This window comes from Mauremys reevesii, linkage group 2 (assembly GCF_016161935.1).
Source record: "Mauremys reevesii isolate NIE-2019 linkage group 2, ASM1616193v1, whole genome shotgun sequence".
Lineage (NCBI taxonomy): Eukaryota > Metazoa > Chordata > Testudines > Geoemydidae > Mauremys > Mauremys reevesii.
The window spans coordinates 175893563-175913559 of record NC_052624.1 but is presented as its reverse complement, the minus strand read 5'-3'; the positions used below and the strand labels follow the sequence as shown (position 1 = coordinate 175913559).

General features: G+C 40.5%; 1 protein-coding gene across 1 annotated transcript in view; it reads left to right on the top strand.

Annotated features, from left to right (window-relative positions):
• LOC120396953 (androgen dependent TFPI regulating protein) overlaps positions 1-9677 on the top strand; it is a 46203-nt gene extending 36526 nt beyond the window's left edge. The window contains exon 6 of the mRNA XM_039522237.1: positions 9129-9677. Within this exon, the coding sequence (XP_039378171.1) occupies positions 9129-9172 (44 nt within the window). The 3' untranslated portion in view covers positions 9173-9677. The remainder of the gene's footprint in view (positions 1-9128) is intronic.
• Positions 9678-19997: the final 10320 nt, after the last annotated feature.

The following is a 19997-nucleotide window of genomic DNA, read 5'->3' as shown; positions in this document are numbered from 1 at the left end:
GGAAACATATATATTTTACTCAGGACAAATGTGTGAAAACTTGTGATTTCTTCCAGGGTGGAATTTTGCAAGCTTTGAGAGGGAGGGGGGATCTTTTCACTGGAAATATTTTATCCTTGACCAAATTTGTGAAGTCTCATGAAAATCTCAGGCCAAAAGTTTTAAACCAGAATGCCTAAAATTAGGCTCTCAACATCCACCTAAATAGAAATGGACTGAATTTGACAGGTGATGAGTAACTCAGGATCCCACTGAGGAGCTGCAGGTGCTCCAAACCTTTGAAAATAGGATGACTGCTATAGGCAACCAGGTTTGAAAACTTGGCTATAGCCTTTTCTTGCTTAAAGTCTCCCCAGGTGAGGACTGGTGCAGGTAGCCAGAGAGAGGCCTAGAGACAAAAAAGATGAAGGGCCAGATCCTGCATTCAAACACAATTGTGGATTTTCATTGATTTAAGAGGGACTGCAGCGTTGTAACTGAGCAAAGAACTTGGATCCAAATCTGTGATCAAAGGCCAGAGTATCTCTGCTACAAGGAATAAAAATTGTTCTGAATTGCATGGCAAACACTGCAAGGTACAGTAGCTAGAGATCTGTTTGTAAACAAGCATGCCTCTGTTCCTCGGAAAGACATACAAACAGTGAACTGTGCCACCCTGTACTACAGATTACCAGGTCTCCCCAGGGATTCTCTTCTGGAGTAGCATGCAGAACAGTTGCGCCTGCTCTCACTCTCTCTCAAAGACAGCCTTTTGCTTCATTTATCTATTGTGATTGTTTGCTGTTCAGAGAAACAGGTGCAAGACAGGCTTATTTTTCATGTCATATGAATAAGTTTCACTACTTCATGGATGTTTCTCCATTATTTCCTAACCCAAACAGTCAGTTACAACAACTGGAGATTATCAATATAAGCAGCACAAGTGGAATACAAAAGATTTGATGCCCAAGATAACTGACTGAAGAAAAAGGAACATACCAGTCATCAAATTAAATTCAAATAAGTGTGTTTGGAACTGATGACTAAATATAATCAGCTAAAAAGGAGAAATCAATTTCACTAAGTTCTGTTGGTCGGAGATAAACCCAGTCCAGAACACCAGGTCCAACCCCTCACTATACCTTGAACTTCGGACAAGTTCAGTCTATGCATATTTTGAAGGTGCTGGTGGGTGTTTCAGAGAGCATGTACTTTACACACACAGCATGATCCTCAGCTGATGTAAACTAATGAAGAACTATTAAAGTGACCAGAACTCCACTGAATTACACCAGCTGACGACCTGACCCACACTGTATAGTTTATATTACTCAAAGCAGACATAAAATCATGACCTCTTGTGATAATTAATGAGCCTATGGCATTTTTCACACAAGTACAGGGCGTTAGTCCTGGGTTAATATTCCTACTGTTTGTTAAATTACATTCTTCCCAGCTCTTGTAATTTTAAATGCATGTTCAGTTCTTCACATCCAAAGCCTACAATATTGTCTAGCCTTGCCATGCACTGTTAAATGATTGTTAGTTCCACCCTATAGGTGGCTACATGATAGTGGCTGAGGGAAGCTATTCCTGTAGTAGAATAGAATATGCAAGATCAAAACCTTCCTCCATCCTTGCTCATTTTGGTCTGGGACAAAAATCCCACTAAAGTCTGAGGGAATTTTTCCCATGTGAAAAGACTGCTGGATTTGCCCCCAGATTAGTTTACTGAGCTTTCGCAGTGTTTTAGGATCCGCCTAGAAAAAATGCCCGACTCATTCTCATTGCAGAGCAAACCTAATGGTGTTAAATGAAGTTCTCAATGTCTGTGGACTAACGTTGTGGTGATTGCATACTTCTAGAGCAGGGGTGGCCAACCTGTGGCTCCAGAGCCGCATGCAGCTCTTCAGAAGTTAATATGTGGCTCCTTGTGTAGGCACCAACCCCGGGGCTGGAGTTACCAGGCACCAACTTTCCAATGTGCCAGGGGGCGGGGAGGGGGAGTGGTGTGCTCACTGCTCAACCCCGGACTCTGCCACAGGCCCTGCCCCTACCTCACCCCTTCCCCGAGCCTGCCACGTCCTCGCTCCTCCCCCTCTCCCCAGAGCCTCCCGCATGCCACAGGAGGCATGGGGAAGCAAGGGGGAGGTGCTGATCAGTAGGGCTGCTGGCAGGTGGTGGGGAGCTAATGGGGGGGCTGCTGAGGTATTACTGTGGCTCTTTGGCAATATACATAGGTAAATTCTGGCTCCTGCTCAGGTGCAAGTTGGCCCCCGTTCTAGAGACGAGGGTCAGACTGCAAAGGGGACTGGGAAGGGTGGAGAGAATGCAAAGCCATGGTGCCACCCTTCTCTGGGCTGGCCAACAGAAATGGTGTGCCACAAGGAAGAGTGAATGCTGCACAGAACTTAAGGGTGAAGTGGCAGGTCAGTCTGAGGTGCCATGCCTCTCTGAACTCCCAGGAGGGTGCTGTTTTGTTCTGCTCCCTCGGCAGGACAGTGACTTTATGCCACCATTTAAGCTTTGCTGTTATGGAAAAATATAATGGTATGCCTAGAATCCTATTGGCAAATATAGAAATAGCTTTTCATTATAATTATTGTGCCCTTCAGTCACTTATGCCTGTCACTACTGAAATTCCCCATGCTTCTCCCAAGCTCCTTACTGACTGTAGTTAGCATCTGCAGGGCACTCTGTAGGACTGGGCAGTCTTTTGCCCCGTGCCTTGGACTGAGGGCTCCAGGGCAGGTACTTTTTCCTCCCTCTTGCTTCTCGCCAGCAATGAGAAATTTGTTTCCTTGGCACCATGGTAAATGAAATAAGGCAAAGCTGATTAGAAGATCAAGAAAACCAAAGTAATTCAAAGATAAGCAGAATAAAATACATTAGGTCAAAGACTATACCCACCCTTTAAGCCTTGTAGGTACTACTGAGTGAAAACAGAATACTATATATGCTTATGTCCTTAGAGATTTGTGTCTGTCCTGCAGGCTGCCAGGGTTTCTCAGTTAGCATGTCGACTCCCCAGAGTCCAGTCTCTCTTTCCCTCTCCTTCTTTAACAACCATATCGAGCCTTGGTGCCAATGACAACAGGTTTCTGTCCCTTCCCAATCAGGTTACCCTTCTCCCGCTTGGTTTGCTTTCTCCTTACTATCACCCTCCATTACTGGCCATTAAACCTCATCTCTTTGTTTTATCTCTCTTCTTTGAAACAGACTTTCTCAGCCATTATCTTAACAACTACCGGTTACACTGGGCTCATCTTTTGTTCCTATCAGTAGCTCAGTCTGTCAGTAATAACTCATCTGTGCAGAGACTGAGCTCAGCTGTTCACCTAGCCAACATAAATATAAAATGTTACGTATAAGACTACTTAAAATTGCTTATAATTTCTCAATCAAATAGAGTTTATCTTGGATACTTATCTAATCCATTGAAACTATGTACACACATGTACCACATATGTGGGCATGATTACACCTGGTTAGAAAATGACATTTTCTTTGTGGACATTTTTTATTTTTTGTTGATTAACCCATCACCGCCTTACATGAGAATTTTCGTTTTGTGAAAAACCTAGTTTTCTGTCCAAAAACACTGCAATGTAACATTTTGATGATTCCTAGTCCTGATGCCCACAGCATGTGATGAACTGCATCTATTACAGACCTTTAATAGTCTCACCTGTACTCTGCCCACTTATCCATCTATCCCCGAACTACCTACGGTTCTCACCGGTGAGCAGCTTTAAGCAACCACAACTTTTCTTAAAATTAAAAACATTGGCCACAAAAATTTTTCCTCTTTCCTCACACCACATGCATGTTTCCCCCAAAATTATTCCAAAGTCCAGGACTGACAATGTTCAGCCCTGAACACATTATATTTTTAAGGTTCAATATTTTGTGCACCACAGCAGAGAAACAGGCTCGGTACCATTTTTGAGCCTGCATTCTGAGTTCTTTCTGATAATATAATAGCTTTTCTACATCTGGACAGCCAAGAGTTAGCAGACCTTAAATTTGTTTTATTTTTTCCAGACAAACTCTTTTATGTAGCATTTGAGGTCTTAAAAATATGTTATATTCTGTTTTGCTTTGGCTTGGACTCAGGGTAGCCTCTGCAATCCAAATGTACAGGCAGAGAGATACAAAAAATAGTACTAATAATTTTTTTAAATGCTAAAAGTTTCTAATATTGTTGGGTAATGTGGACATCCCAAACTGGGTAACCATTCACACCACCTGAGAACTTGACCCATTTGTGCATCCAAAAGTGAAGCTCGAGCCATTTCTGATAGGTAGAAAATATCAAAAGAACAACAGGTTTTACAATATTTCCACCATCAAACTGAAAGAGGAACCCCAAAATAGGACAAAATGGTCCTCTCCAGGGTTTTGTTCCCAACAGAACACAAAACCACCCAGAGCGGTTCAGATCAAAGTCCTTCAATGCAAACCTCCCCAAAAATAGTGAGGAGGGGGGTTATGATTTGAGGTTCTGGTGTAGGCCCCGCTCTAATGTCAATCTGAACATTTGGAGAAAGAGTTGATTCTTTTCTTTTTCCTTCAGCAGACCTGCAGACCCTTTTTTAGCTTCTTTACTTCTCTACTTTGAGCTGGATGTGAGTAGGATCTATCTGGGATGCCTGTTGCCTTACTGGCTATCACCAGATAGCTACTTTGCAAGAGATTTAAATGCATGTATTAGGGAGAAGCCATGCAAGACAGTGTCTGGTAAGTTCATACAAAACAGACAAGTGGCTTATATCTACCCTGAAAGAAATGAGCAAAACTTAACCTAGAAAACAAACACTAAGGAAAAAAGATCAAACACTCATTGGTTGCAGGAGAAGAAGCTGCAGCCTCTGGTAGTCAGCAGTAGTTGCTTGTAAAATGGCCTCCGTAGGCCTGCAGCTAACTGCGTCTCTCAAATGTAAAGGCCCAGATGCTAGATGGGGAACTTGCTCGGAAAGGAGGCATACAACGAAAGGTGTGAAGTTAGAACTAAAGTTGCTTCCAAAATGGTTTAATTATCCTGGCTTAGGGCATGACACTAAATGATATAAAATACTTTGTATGTGAACACAGGGCAATTTCTGATAGAAAAAGTAACATTTGTCAACTCCTTGTGTTTAACAATCTGTTCCACCTTTGTATTTCACTGTGACACTCTGAGTAGCTTTCCAGACCTGGAAGAAGAGCTCTGCATAGCTTGAGAGCTTGTCTCTCTCACCAACAGAAGTGGGTCCAGTAAAAGATATTACCTCACCCACTTTGTTTCTAGAAAAAGGAAAGTTATACTGGTGCAACCTCCCCATGTAGACAAGGACTAAGAGAGTTAGCTGTGATTAGCTAGCCTGCAAGCACACGGGTGTGGTGTATTCTGGGGCAAGGGACTAAACTGCTAACTACATGAGGTTTGAAGACTTGGAATAAAGTACCTTGGGCATGGATTGGGCAAAACAACTGTTTTTCTAACATACATAGGATATATATTTGCTTGTTAGTTGTCAATGTATGTTTATTTAGAGGGTGTGTTCAGTGCTATGTGAGTTCCTGCTATCCACTAGTCTCTTCAGACTCCTCCTGTAGTGGGAATTAAGTTGTCTTCACAGACTGTGGTACCCATTTGATTGTCACCTCCACCACGGCTTGCACCTCTGGAGCAAGGTGCACATGCAGCTGACAAACCAGCTCGTACTCTGAGATGGTCCTAGAGTTGGCAGACAGGTCTTTTTGATGGCACTGCTGTCCCATTCTTCCTTCTCCTCCTGATCCACTGCTCTCCTCTCCTTGGTTTAGTGCACCCTCTGCCCCTCAGCCTTCAGTTTCCCTTCTCTGCCACCTCCATCACTTCTAAACTAGAGCAGTGGCTCTCAACCTTTCCAGATGACTGTACCCCTTTCAGGAGACTGGTTTGTCTTGCGTACCCCCAAGTTTCACCTCTCTTAAAAAACGACTTGCTTACAAAATCAGACATAAAAATACAAAAGGGTCACAGCACACTATGACTGAAAAATTGCTGACTTTCTCATTTTTACCACATAATTATAAAATAAATCAATTAGAATATATGCATTGTACTTACCTTTCAGTGTATAGTATATAGAGCAGTATAAACAAATCATGGGCTGTATGAAATTTGAGTTTGTACTGACTTGGCTACTGCTTTTTATGTAGCTTGTTGTAAAACTAGGTAAATCGATAGATGAGTTAATGTCCCCCCTTGAAGACCTCTGTGTACCCCCAGACGTATGCATACCCTTGGATGAGAACTACTGGACTATAGTATAGCACAGCAATACCATAGTAAAACATACAGGTGATCCACCCTATAAGTAATTATACTGCACAAAGCTGCTCAAAGGACCATCTCCTCACAATAAAGTGTGTCACAGTATAAATGTATTGTTTTATTTCAAACTCCAGCCAGTTGGAGAAAATTATAAGTGCTTAAAAATCCCTTCTTTCTGCACATGCAGGAGTTTCTGTGAAGCTACAGAATCGAAGGCCTTCCAGCATGTCATTGGCAGTGCACATTTATGCCTGTAGAAACTGAGTGGAATTTTTAACTGAAATATGATTTGTGCATGAAAAAAGAAAGAAAGTTCAATAAATTTTAAGATGCTGGAGCTTATGGAACATGATCGTAATCTTAACTGTCTTTTGGTATAGTAGTGTTTGTGTGGTATGCATGCTATTTCATAGACAGGTATAAAAAGTTTAGGGACTGCACATTTTATGGGCGCTATGTTTGCATTCTTCAGCTTGTAAAGCCAGACTTCCTTAGTACAATGTGGTGAGCTATTAGGAAGCACAGCCACTGTGGCAAGGCATACCTCAGTGCAGTTAAAAAGTGGTATTTTAACCTAGGGGTGCAACCTTGAAGCTTTCTAGTGGCTGCATTTTCCCTTGAACTGCTGCTGAATTGAGAATGCAGTACCTACAATGATAAGCTGTAAGGATGTGAACCTCCCTGGAAGGAGGGAAGTGGCAAATTTTAGCATTATACGGGGGTGGGCCTCACCAGAAAGTAACATTTTACATAAACTATAAAATGGCTGTGTTCTCTGAGAAACTAACATGCTCGATCCAAGTTCCATTTTTCTTTATTACAGTTGAGATTTTCTACATAAGTTCGCTTTTAGTTTTCAGACAAAAAAAAAAAGACCCTTCTTTCTAGAAAATACCTTCATTTCTGCTCCCTGTACATTTGAAGAGTAAATGAGCAAGGTATCCTCATTACATTAGTAAAATAATTACTTTATTTATTTCCACAAGCTCCATACATCTGCAGTAGGGGAAAGGACTCAAGTTTCAGGAATTAAAAGGGTGTTATTAACATCTCAGCACTCATGAGCCAAACGCCTAGTCCGTCTTTGTCTCCTCTGTCAGCCATAGTTGTGTAACTAGTCTGTGGCTCTCTCTCTATAGATGCTTCATATTTGTCATTCAAACCACAAATGACCACTGGGGTTCAAGAGCCTGGATCTTCTATTCTTGAAAGACAGACCTGTATCTCTAGAAGATTTTCATCACCTGTCAGTGTTAAGAGGGCTTATCACCTCTTTATTTGCCATCCACTAGAGGGTGATATAATCGCAAACACTTGAGCGAGCAAGCAAGCATGATTCCATCAGGAGAGGCCAACCATATAAATACAAACACCAGCCAGCATGTAGAATCATAGAAACATAGAGGTGGAACATACCTCAAGAAGTCATCAACTCCAGCACCTTGCGCTGAGGCAGAGCCAAGTAAACCCATACCATCCCTGATAGGTGACTACCCATGAGAAGTGTACATGACCACTGTAGCATAAGTACCTCCTGTTTTTCCTATCCATGAGATACCCGTTTGCACTGGCCAGTCTAACATGGTTCTTCTGCTAGGATATTGTGCAAGGAATGTTGCTGTATGTCAGGATGCTTCCTGCATGCTGTGCAATCTGGTGTAATTCCACCAGGGAAGCTGAAAAAGGGGCAGCAGTGGAACCCAGTTCTGTTGCTGGAGGAAGAGCTTCAGAGCCTCCCCGCAAAGTATGCTCTTGGAGGTTAGGGCAGTGGGCCACTAAGCATCCTCTAAAATGTTCTCAGTAAGCAGGAGGACGGTTGTTAATAGTAAAGGATAAGGGGCAGAAAGAATGGGAAGATGAGTGGAGAGGCTTCTAAAGGTTTGGCCAGTTCAGACCACCATCTTAAGTGTGAAATGCCTTTGTGGTTAACCAATCATTCCAATGTCTCTCATTTCACTAAAGGGAAAAAACCAACAACCCTTTGCCACATTCTCGGCGTTCCCAGGAGAGTTATATTTTATTGGTCTTTGTTTCTGTCCATTTTGCAATACATGTTTAGTGGAACACAATTAATTCTTTCAGGGGCAGTAAGTATAAATCTGCCATTAATCTTCCACATGGCATCAGATTTGATTTAATGATATGCCAGGTGAAATAGCCCTGAGAAAATGTATACATTTTCTCCTCTTTTCTCACTATAATGTGACGCATTCACTTCATCTCCATCTGAAAAGGTGCAGAGCCTTTTGCCATACTGTAAGTAGGCTGCAAAAGCTTGCCAAGACCTACATTAATCATTGCCAGGTACTGGACATCCAGTGCAACTAGAAGGCCAACAGAATGATTTGCCAACTGGCTAACAGCAAGTGTCAGGCTGGGACATAGAAAATGGAGGGGAGAGAAGATAATGTCTGGTCTCCAAAATCCTTGCAGGAACTTTATTTTAAAATATTATTTTAGCCAGTTAATACAGGGCCAGATCCTTTCCTCACTGAAGTCCATGGTAGAACACCCATTATTTTCCCTTTTTTAAACTTTTATATTTTATAACACTCATTATTTTCCGTGGCACCAGGACTTGGCCCATGGTGCATTTCAAATTCTTCTTCAGTGGCTAATAATCTAACTTGTGCCAGGCAGTTTGTCTTCCCTCCTACCTTGAAAATAAAGATTGGTCCAAACTGCACAATTCAGCCCTCACCCCTGTGCCAACCCCACTCAACTTCAGGGGTGCTGAGACTCCAGGGACTGATTCTGGTCTATCACTATGCTAACATGCTTCACATATACATTAACTTTTCTATTTGTGCCTCTGATTAGCCATTTGTTCCCCTCTGTCTCTGAACAGGAGATACAGTAGTAATACTGGAATACAAGAGGAAGGGCAAATGAAGCTTTCTTTTCAAAGGAGTGCTCCCTCCATGAATTCTGAAGCCATGAAGTAGAGGGAAAGAAATACCACTGTGATAAACTCCTTCTCCAACGTACTGTGTCTTCTGATGAATCCATTTGATCATCATAACCATAGAAACTGGTGGAAAATGTTAAATGATAGTATTTTACAGGATGGTTATGAAACAAAGCAACTGCTACAAATAAGGAAATGCATGTATCTGTGTACAAGATTTCTCATCCCTTACACAATATACATTAGGATATGTCTGTGGTAAACTTGTAACTGGCAAATACATTACCTCATGATCTTGCAGTGGGACTGGCACCACATCTTTAAATGCCCCGTGAAAACAAGCACTTGTTACTCAGTACTTGTTTGGCTCACCCAATGTTTTTCTAGAAGTCCAGATGGAAAAATAAAAAAGAGTAATAATTTTAACATTGCCATGACTTCTAAAACTAGAAAGATAATAAAAGATAATAAAAACCACAATTTTTGCAACAGGCAACATTCTGGAATATTAATATGTATAACTTTTTCTTCTTAATTTCTAACAAGAACTCAATACTTTTTCTTTTTTGGTTTCAGGTAATCTTGAAGCAAAAGTAAGCTAAGTAATTTTACTGACTGCAGGATTGCTTTGACAGAAAGTATGTTAATTGAAAGTACTGTTTAACATAAAGCTGCCTGCCATAAAATTATATTATGTTCACATGTTTACTAACCTTACTTGATATACTTGATTTCTATTATTAGCCTCAACATTTTGTTAATACCTAGAGCACTGGAGAGATGCTTTGCAAATCCAAATAAACAAACAAAAACAGGTCCTGGAGTGAAAGTGTAATTGAATGGTCAGCGTAAAAAAATATCTCTGTATTGTTAGTGATGCATTTAGATGACAATTTAAAATTACTTGGGAGTACTTCACTGGGTAACTATTACTTCATTGCAATGCCGATAGCTCAGCACTATAACACATTCAATCCAGGAGGGTATTGTTTGCATCATTGAGTGCTGCTACTGCTTACCAAAAGATAAAAGAGAAACATGTATGGATTAGCTGTCTGGGAATACTACACAAAAGCAAAGTGGACATACAAACTTTGTTCTTCTCACATGTTGCGCACCTGCTAACACTCTGGATTGGGAATTTAACATACCAGTACTAAATTGCATACCATGTTATTCCTATGACCCAAGAGGAGATCCATGCATCCATAGCTATTTTCAGGTTACTGCACAATTCACTTCAAAGTTTAGTGAGGAGACTGTAGCACCTCCTTCTCTGGTTGAATTAGAGGGAGAGAGTGGAGGAGCACAACAGGGAGATTTAGCTAGAAGGGGCAAAGATGATCAGTGGAAAAACTGAAGGGAGAAGCAGGCAGAAGAAAAAAGCACAGTGAATTAATGGGAGAAAGAAAAGGAGAAAATTGAGACTTACTGTGGAAAGTAACAAAATAATATATTGAAAGTTCAGTGTCAAAATATTACAATGAAATAGATACTAATGTGTGACAGAAATATCAGGGGGTCGGCTCAACAAAACACAGGATCCCAGTATTCCTAAAGAGAAGATAATTTGATCTGGTTTCATATGGTGGGGCCCACTGGTTTTGGTGCACACTTGTTGATGTTTAATAGAATCCAGTACAGTTAATACTAAATCATTTTAGTTTCTCAAACTTTCTCTTCTTAAAGTGAAGTTCTCCCTGAAAACTGACTCTGTAAAAATGGCACCAGGAGGTTGTATATTCATTGTGTCTCAATGATTTCCATGTCATATTGGCTCTGTATTCAAGGAGATGTATTTTCCTAACTGCAAGTCCCTCAAATTCCCTCTGGGCTCTGAGAGTATAGACTGGTTCTTTCACTCTCATGCATCACCACCAGTCAGAGGTTCTTTATGGCAGATCATACCCTAAACTACACCTGTGCAGTCAGGCTGTCTTCAGAGTATTACTTCCATGACCTCGGTGCAAAACTACAGAAGGTGGAGGAGAATTCTATAGGTTGCTTTAAAAATCCTATAGAAAGGATAGCATTCCCTGCTCAGTTCTCTATGAGGGAGATATGGGACCTGCACTGTGAGGTTAAATTCAGGACGAAAAAAAGTTTGTCCCCATAGTTCCCGGTGATCAACCTCTGGGCTTGAGTTTGGGTCTCTCTCTGATGCAAACACAGCCAAAGAGGAGAAAAATTACATGATGCATCAGAGTCAACGAGTATAAACTGACATTGCTCCCTTGATTGCAATAGAGCTATGCTGATTTACACCAAAAGAGGAGCTGGCCTTACATTTCTTTTGCACAACATTTTAAAACAGCAAAGCCAAGATGATGTTTCTCTCTCTACTTTGAGTAGGCTTGCAAAGCCAGTCAGAACTGTTTATTTATAGCTGTAGATATTCATGGCTGTATAAATTAGAAGTTATTACTGAATGAGATGCCCGCCCACTCACACAGCACAGCTGTACATGAATCCTTTCACACTGCTTGGCTGAATACAGTATAGAATGGGAGGGAAAATGGCATGCTCCCAGTCAAATGATGGGATCGCTGCTTAACCTGCAGGCAAGAAGCCCAGCAATTAATTGTCTCCCCCAATGTACAATGTGCAGTGTACGACAGGTACAATTATCGAATATTGTTTAGCCCTGCCAGTTTGTGTGGTACAGAGACAAAATACAGGTGTAAATGCATTAGAGGAAAAAATAACTATCATTCCACTTCTTTTTCCAAAGATTAAGCTGTGTATTGTAAAGTAGAACTGGTGTTCATTAAAGGAAGGGATTAAGACCCACTCCACAAAAACCTGAGCACCCTGCCCACACGCACCCACCCACACCAGAATAAACAGCTAAAAACAAGTATTAGAAATTGGTAGGTCTGCAAATTGTTGGTCTTATCTCACAGCTTGACAATAGGTTAGCCACGAAAATCTCAGGACTTGTAAGCAAGTGCTTTTTCCATGTGAACCTCTCCATTTAGCTGCATCATCAGTTAGCTCCTCTACAGAGTTACAGGACCTGATTCTGACCTGAGTTACACCAGTGTAAGTCCAAGGTAACTCCACTGCCTTTGGTGAAGTTATTCCAGATTTACACTGGTGTACAAGAGACCAGAATCTGGTCCCCAGAGAAGATGTACAGTATAAGTAAGAATTCCACCAACCAAAGCCTTGACAAAGATAGTCCGGGGAGGCTGAGGTTCAATTTGAGGCCATGAGCTTGCATGCAATGTTTGCTCCTTTGGGTTTCCTTATCACTCAACGCGTTTTTTCCATAGACTGGCATGTCACAGTACTGACCTAAAACTGAATTAGAATACAAGGATGACTCTTATTCTCTGTGCAGGACTAAATTTGTTGGGACATTGAGGGTTGCACTGATAATACGAAGCCTTGATGTGTAGGTGCTGAGCCTGTAAATTATTCCATGTGGGTTGACACTGCACTTGTATAGTACCTGTCAGAGAAAAACATAGTTCTCACTCTCTGGTTGGGTGCAGCAAAGTCAGATACTTTATTCTCAAGCAATTACATAGAGGGAGAGAGTGCACTAGGACCCAGGGTTTCCCCCTCCTAGGCAGGTCTCTCTACAGGTAAACAATTACAGCAAGCATTTATACCTTTTGTTACATACAATAATAAGCAACAGCTGCATTTTGTTTATACATAGGCCATCTTGGTATCTTATTTTCCTCACTTATTTAGACTCTAGTCTGCATTCCATATTTATCTACACAAGGTCGCAATAACTTAACTCACACAGTTCTTTCCCACTCGCCTCACACACTCCTCGCTTCTACAAATCTCGTGTTATTAGGGTTACAGTTAGCCTGACTCTTGCTCACAGAAATCCCTTTCAACTCCCTGTCAGTTCTTGCTCTACTTCCACATACCTGATTGAAGTCAATAGGTTTCCATGTTGGCGCTGGTGTCCAATCATGTGGAATAACTTGCAGAATAAGGTCTTAATTACTATGGGACCAGTTATTCAAAACCTTGATTTGTATTATGCATGGGAAATTCTTCATTCATCACAATGTACACTTACAAATGATCATATTTGTACAAATTTGCATGCCCAGGTAAATCAAATGCCATGAGTGCTTATTCTATCATCTGCATACCCAGATGTACTGTGCACACATAACAGCTGGTGCGAATGACTGGATACACAGCACTGCATGCAAAAAGTGGAAACTGAACAGAGGTGGCTTAGCAAGTTTGGGGCATTATTTCTTTTTGCACAGATCAAATCACTGTAACATTAAATATAAAATAATTTTCATGAGGTACCATGGACTGGCACCTGAAGAAGAAAGTTAAAAATAAAAAAAATTCTTTAGGGGACCCTGCAGCCTCTAAGCTGTCCTATTGCTCCCTGGACCTCTCTGGATTGCAGCCTGTCCCACTGAATCATGCTGCCTTGGTGTCTGCCCAGGAATGACTTGACAAGTGTGACTACAACATCCATCATTCACAAGGGCAGGTGTCTCTCTAGCGATTTTTATTTGCACCAAACCTTTTCTAACCACTGTTTCATAAAGTTTGAGATGGAATAAGTACAGAAAAACTAGGAGAGAGAACAACAGCAAACCAACAAAGATCAGTAAGAATAGAAACATTTTAAAAAGAGCATTTCTTAACAACAGGCTTTGAAGGATTCGATTTTTATCAGTAAATGTTGGTAAACATCCATTTCACTGTACTCACAAACCAATGAAAATATTTCCAGCAATAATAACTGAAATGTACATAGAGGGAAAGTAGAAAAAATGCAACTTGAGAACTTATTAGAGTTTGATTTAGGAATATTTACTTTGTATATTTTGACGTGATGTTGATTATTTGAGTTTTAACAGATGTAAAGCTTTAACTTTTTGAATCTCAATATCTAGTCATTAAATAATTATTATCTGACCCCACAAATAATTTCCAGCCACTGTGAAAATTTAAATAAAGACAAATTTTAAAAGTTCTTTAAAAATCAGTGTCAAAATTATAAAAATAAAATAAAAATCAAACTCTGCCAAGCCTACTAATTACTATGCTGTCAGTTTCTAGTGGCCAGGCACCCAGGAAGTGAAATGTGATGTCACATGCTCTGAATGAGCAGCAACAAGTAGTGGAGTATGTACTTTAAAACACTCCGTATCACGAAGAAGCCAGATAGATATTCTCAGGAGGATGCCTGGAATTAACCATGAAAGCTGAGCAAATACAATTTGTCAGATGAATTATTCAATGAGTAATGGTAAAATTCATTGAATAATTTATTCATATCCTTTTTTTTATTAGTATTCATCCAGATCTACTACTCACAGTTGCTTCACAGAAAGACATTACTGTCCATGTTTATTGGCATTCATATTAATAATCTCCCTCCATAATAAGTTCAGTTCTTGAACTGAAGCCACGGCTTTATGTTAGGAATCATTCTTCTGCTGCTCTTTGTTTCTTGCAGTCAAGCAGTTGATTAAAATAATAATAGTCCAAATCCAGTAGTGTGTATTCAATTCTTCGTCAAAACTCCCAGGGTGAAATCCTGTCCACACTGACCTCCTTGGAACCAGGATATTGCCATCCAGGGAAATGAACAATTCTAAAATCTTGTCACATATTTAGATGCCTTAGTATGGATGGTCTGTATGTTCCTCAGTCCTAGGCACTCAGTTTTGACAATATTGGTGCGAGTAAAAAAACTTCAGGGTGTGGCCCAATAACTATAACAACACTAATAAATAGTACTGGGTGTTTCTGCAGCAGCTTTTGTCCAAGGATTTCAGTGCATTTTACAAACACTGCACCTTACTTTCTTTTGGAGTGACATTTTACTTCACTACCCTGACATCATTTAAAGGGCAAAGCAATCTCTCATGGTAAGAAAAATAATGTACCTTTATGCACCTAGACAAACAGAATTAGCTACGCTGGACAAATCTGTTTTTACTGTCAACTAAAGGCTAGGTTCCAAAAGGAAAAAGGGTTGCAGCATTTGAGGGCATTTTGTTTGCACATTAGTGAAGTAAGCCACCTGCTTTTCGCTGCTAATTCAGTTAAGCAGTGTTAGATGACAGTTTGTGGTCTGGCATCACCCAGCGAATATGCAATAGCCAAAAAGCAGGTGTGTGACATGCCTGTCACTTCATTAATTTTGCAGTTCACATGCCACAAAATGCCACACAGCCCCCTCCTCTCACATTCTGAACCAACAATTTTTGCTCGGCTGTCATCAAAAACTACTACCAGAAGCCCACCTCCCACCCCACCCTGCCTTCAAAGGGGCATTGTGAGGATCAATTCGTTATGTCTGTGAGTTGCCCAGACACTACAGTTATGAGGGCTAACCACCACTGAGTGTGGTTCTACATGTCTCAACATGTCCTCGGCCCATGAGTTGAGCCAATCAAAGATCAAGGGGGTGCCCCCCCACCCCTTCAAACTTTTAAGAATACAATTTTTAGGGTGGCAAAATATTCTAACAAAGGACAAAAATACACTTTAAAAAAATGTGCTGGTGTCACTTCTGCCTCAACAGCACTATAACCACATTTCGCAGAGTGGAAGAGATTTTCTAGTAACTTAGGCCTGTATTCAGCAAAGCATTTAAGTGAAAGGGAACTCTTGTCCCCTTACTAAAACTCAGTGGGGATGTTTTGGTTGCCTAGCTCCCAGTACCAGAGAAAGGGGAAGGGTCAATGGGAAATCAGGACCCTGAGACTGACAGTAGCCAGAGGCAATGGGGAGAGTCCAATGCTCCAGGTAAGCCTGATTGACAGGACGGCCAGGCTAATCAGGGAGTCAGGAGACCAGCAGCGGCCACTCTCCACCACCCAGCTCTGAAGGCAGCAGCGCAGAAGTAAAGGGTGGCATGGTATGGTATTGCCACCTTTACTTCCGCACTGCTGACTGCAGAGCTGAGTGCCTGGCCAACAGCCTCCACTCTCTAGCCACCCAGCTCTGAAGGCAACACAGAAGTAAAGATGGCAATACCACAACCCCTAAAATAACCTTGTGAGCCCCCTGCAACTCCCTTTTGGGTTAGGTACCCCAATTTGAGAAACACTGGTCTCCCCCATGAAATCTGTATCGTATAGGCAGGGTAAAAGCACACAAAAGACCAAATTTCATGGGGGAGACGAGATTTCATGGTCTGTGATGTGTTTTTCATGGCTGTGAATTTGATACGGCCCTATTCATTGATGTCTATGGAACTTAAGCATGTGCTTAAGTGTTTTGCTGAATCAGGGACTTATAAATTCTTGCAGAGCACCGATATTAACAATATGATATTAACACTCCCTTTGAGCAAAAGAACAGCTATGATAGCATCCACACTCATTTGAGTTTCCACTGCGTATGTTGTTTGTCACACTGAACAATTGTTCCCACGGGATTGTTTATTCTTAGTGAACACACAATAAATCCTACTCAGGACAGCAACACATTTTGAACAATCATCTTATAATTCTTTTAAAAAATCCGAATGTTTTGGTTAATGACATGAAAAAATGGGACTGATCAAAATCAGGAAGTGCAGAGCAGCACCAAAAGCTAACCAAGCTGCTTCAACCTTCCAAAAAGGCTCAGTCTGAAATTTTACAATTAATATTCCCAAAAGGATCAAAACTAACTGTTGCCAGCTACGTACATTTAAATGGTAAAATAATCTTTATAATATTTAGGAATAAATATTGTGGAGAAATTTTTTTTAAGGCAAATGTGAAATTATATAAACAAAGACTTGGAGGAATGGAAGAAACATGAAATTTCCTGGCTAGGTAGCATAGCCTCAGTAAAGATTAATGTCCTCCCAAAGTTATTATTTTTGTTTCACTTCACCTCTATTGATATCCTTGACATTCCATTAAAAACATGGCAGGATATGCTATTGAAATTCATATGGAAACATAAAATACAAAGGGTGAGATCTAAAGTTCTGTATAAGCCTGCAAAGTGGCGTGGACTATCTTTCCGTAATTTGGCTTACTATTCCTATGCATCACAATTAAAAGATGTGATCACCTGAATTGACATTAGACCATCTAGATTGGGTAAAACTCAAAACAGATTGGAGCAAATATAGCTATTTATAGTAACTGTTGCATTAAAAAGAACTTTGGGTCACCAGAAATAATAATAAAAAAAAATCACACATTTATCCACCTTAGCAGCTTTAAACAAACTTTTTAGAAGTCCTGTTGCTAAGATCCTTTCCCTTAGCTACTTTCATTAATAAGCAGGAATTTATCCCTAGGTGATATCAACATGACAATTCATTATGGTTAAGAGCAGAGCTTACTCAATTCAGACAGCTGTTCCCAGGTCCTGATCTGAAATCAAACCTAGAAATGTGTAATAATGTAAATAATACAAAGAGCTGGTGTTTTCAATACTTACAAATCAAACATTTTATTGTGAAATCTTGATAAAAGGTGGTTCTCTATCTAGATCTTTAATCACATTCGAGGAGCTCATTCAGAAGGAGGCTGGAACAAAAGGTTTAATTGCTAAAATATACACAATTTTGACTGAAACAGATGTTGATAAGTGTGACTCTGAGGCTCCTTGGCCAATGGTCCCCATTCTTTGCAAACAACTCTCACCTCAGACCAAACTTGCCTTACAGGACATCTATCCATAAAGAGTAATATGTAAAGTGTCTACGGAAGACTCATAACTTTTCAAGATTCATAATGAAGGTGAGATATATGTATGGGTAATATTTCAGGAATAATGCATTTATATTGAAAGTATGTTTTATGAACTTGGAGTAGAAATTAGTCACCAGGAGATGTCTCTCTGGGATAGCCATTCAAGCAAGAGGGAGTTGTCACTCCACCCTTGTCAGCTGGCGAAGTAATGCAAGGTTCTATTGTCTACCCTTGCCACATCCCAGAAAGGTCAATGGACAATGACTGAAACCACTTGGAGGTGGAAAGAAACATTTTGGTAGGCAGGAGATTGCTCTGGCTATGAATAAAGACAAAAGACTGTTTCAGTATAACAGAGTGTAGGGAAAGGCACTCTGGACCCATTCACTGAGAAAACCCCTTAAGGAACAGGGGGCTTTCATGAATATTTGGATCCTGGTTCTTGTGAAACCAGCTCTGCAAGAAGCTGAACTTTGGGGGGAAGCCTACTTTATTGTATAGGAAAGATAACTATTGGTAAGCATAGATCCAGGTTTGTGTTTTAGGGTTGTTTTGTGTTTGTAACCAGTTGTTTTCATCCCTTTCTCTCACTTCTAGTTAAATCCTTATTCTTTCGTAAATAAACCTACTTTTGTTTTATTGTAAGTGTTCACAAGTGCTGTGTGGTTTACAGGAGTGGTGGTTTAAAGTAAAACTGGTAAACTGGGGTCACTGTACCTCTGGATGCCAAGAATTTGGAATTTCTGTGAGTTGCCAGTGTCTGGGGCTGCATGTCACAAGGGAATGATTCAAAGGGATTCGGGGATTGAGGTGCACCTATCATTAATCTGCAAGACAAAGACAGGGCTGGCATAGCCCAGAAGAGAGTGCTTGAGTGGCTGAAATGCTGGGAACTGACACCCAGCTACCATAAGAAAGACTTCCTCTGACCGGGGAGAAGAGAAACAAGATGACTCACAGCTCTAGGTACTCTAAGAACTGTCACAATAAGAAAATGACCTTTGGACAAACATTTATCTGGATGAGCAGGTCTTTATATGCTCATCCAGATAAATGTTTGTCCAAATCCCTCTGCCTCTCAATTTGTATAGCTCATAAAGCAAATTTCTATAAGCTACTGTACAGATGGCATTTCACTTCTGTCAAGATCCATCATATTTTTGCTATTAGGAAGGTGCTCTGTTAGAGGAGCAGCAGGGAAAGGGGAACATACTTGCACATGTAACCAGGAATTAGACAGTTTTGGGAAGAAATTACTGGAGACAAAATGCCGGCATCCTAGAGATTCCCTGACCTGCTTCTTAATGCTCCAGTAAAGGATCTACATTTTAAACAGAATGACAAACTAATTTATTTTTTTATTGTAAGCAGCCAGACTTTGCATTGACCATTACTGGAAAATCTAACTCCTCTAGAATTGTGGTATAGTAAAATATGGACTGTCCTTCTAATGGAAATGCTTTCACGCCAAGTACGTACACAAGAGAAGCACCATAAAAGGATAAGCATTTAGAAATTTGGTCACTCTTTTCAGCCTACTCTGAGAAGGAGGGCTCCCCGTCAGCAAGCAAGAATTTTTAGGCAGGTTCTTCGAATATTATCCTGATCCTGAATAAGTAATAAGTAACGTACATGTAGTGTGGTAGCATTTTATGGTAACTTTGCTTTAATAAAAATGTTGGGGGGGGTTGTTTGTTTGTTTGTTTGAAGGCTCAGTCTCAGTTTGATTCAAGCCAGTTTTTATGCAAATAATATTCTGTTTCTTACTTTTCACCAGCAGACAGCAGTAGTACTTACATGGACTACACAGAATCCTAGAGACTAAATTCTAATCTTATTGATGCTGGTGTAACTGACTGCAGAATTCAATTCTGAGTAAGAACACAATTAAATACTTCTACTTGCTTTCTTTACCATACCTGTTACTGACCAAACTATTCTATAGAAACATTTCAGGGCAGACCATCTTCCAACAACTTCAAGCAGACCTTTGTCTCTTCCCATTTGGAATCTAGATTTTTATCCCCCAAATTATTTGCTCTCATATGCAAAATCTACTGTGTGGGGCTCTTAGGGGGTTAACTGCATTGAGATAGCTGCCTTACAAAATGATCGATAAACTGAAATAAATATAGAAGATAAAGAAAGATCCTTGTGCTTA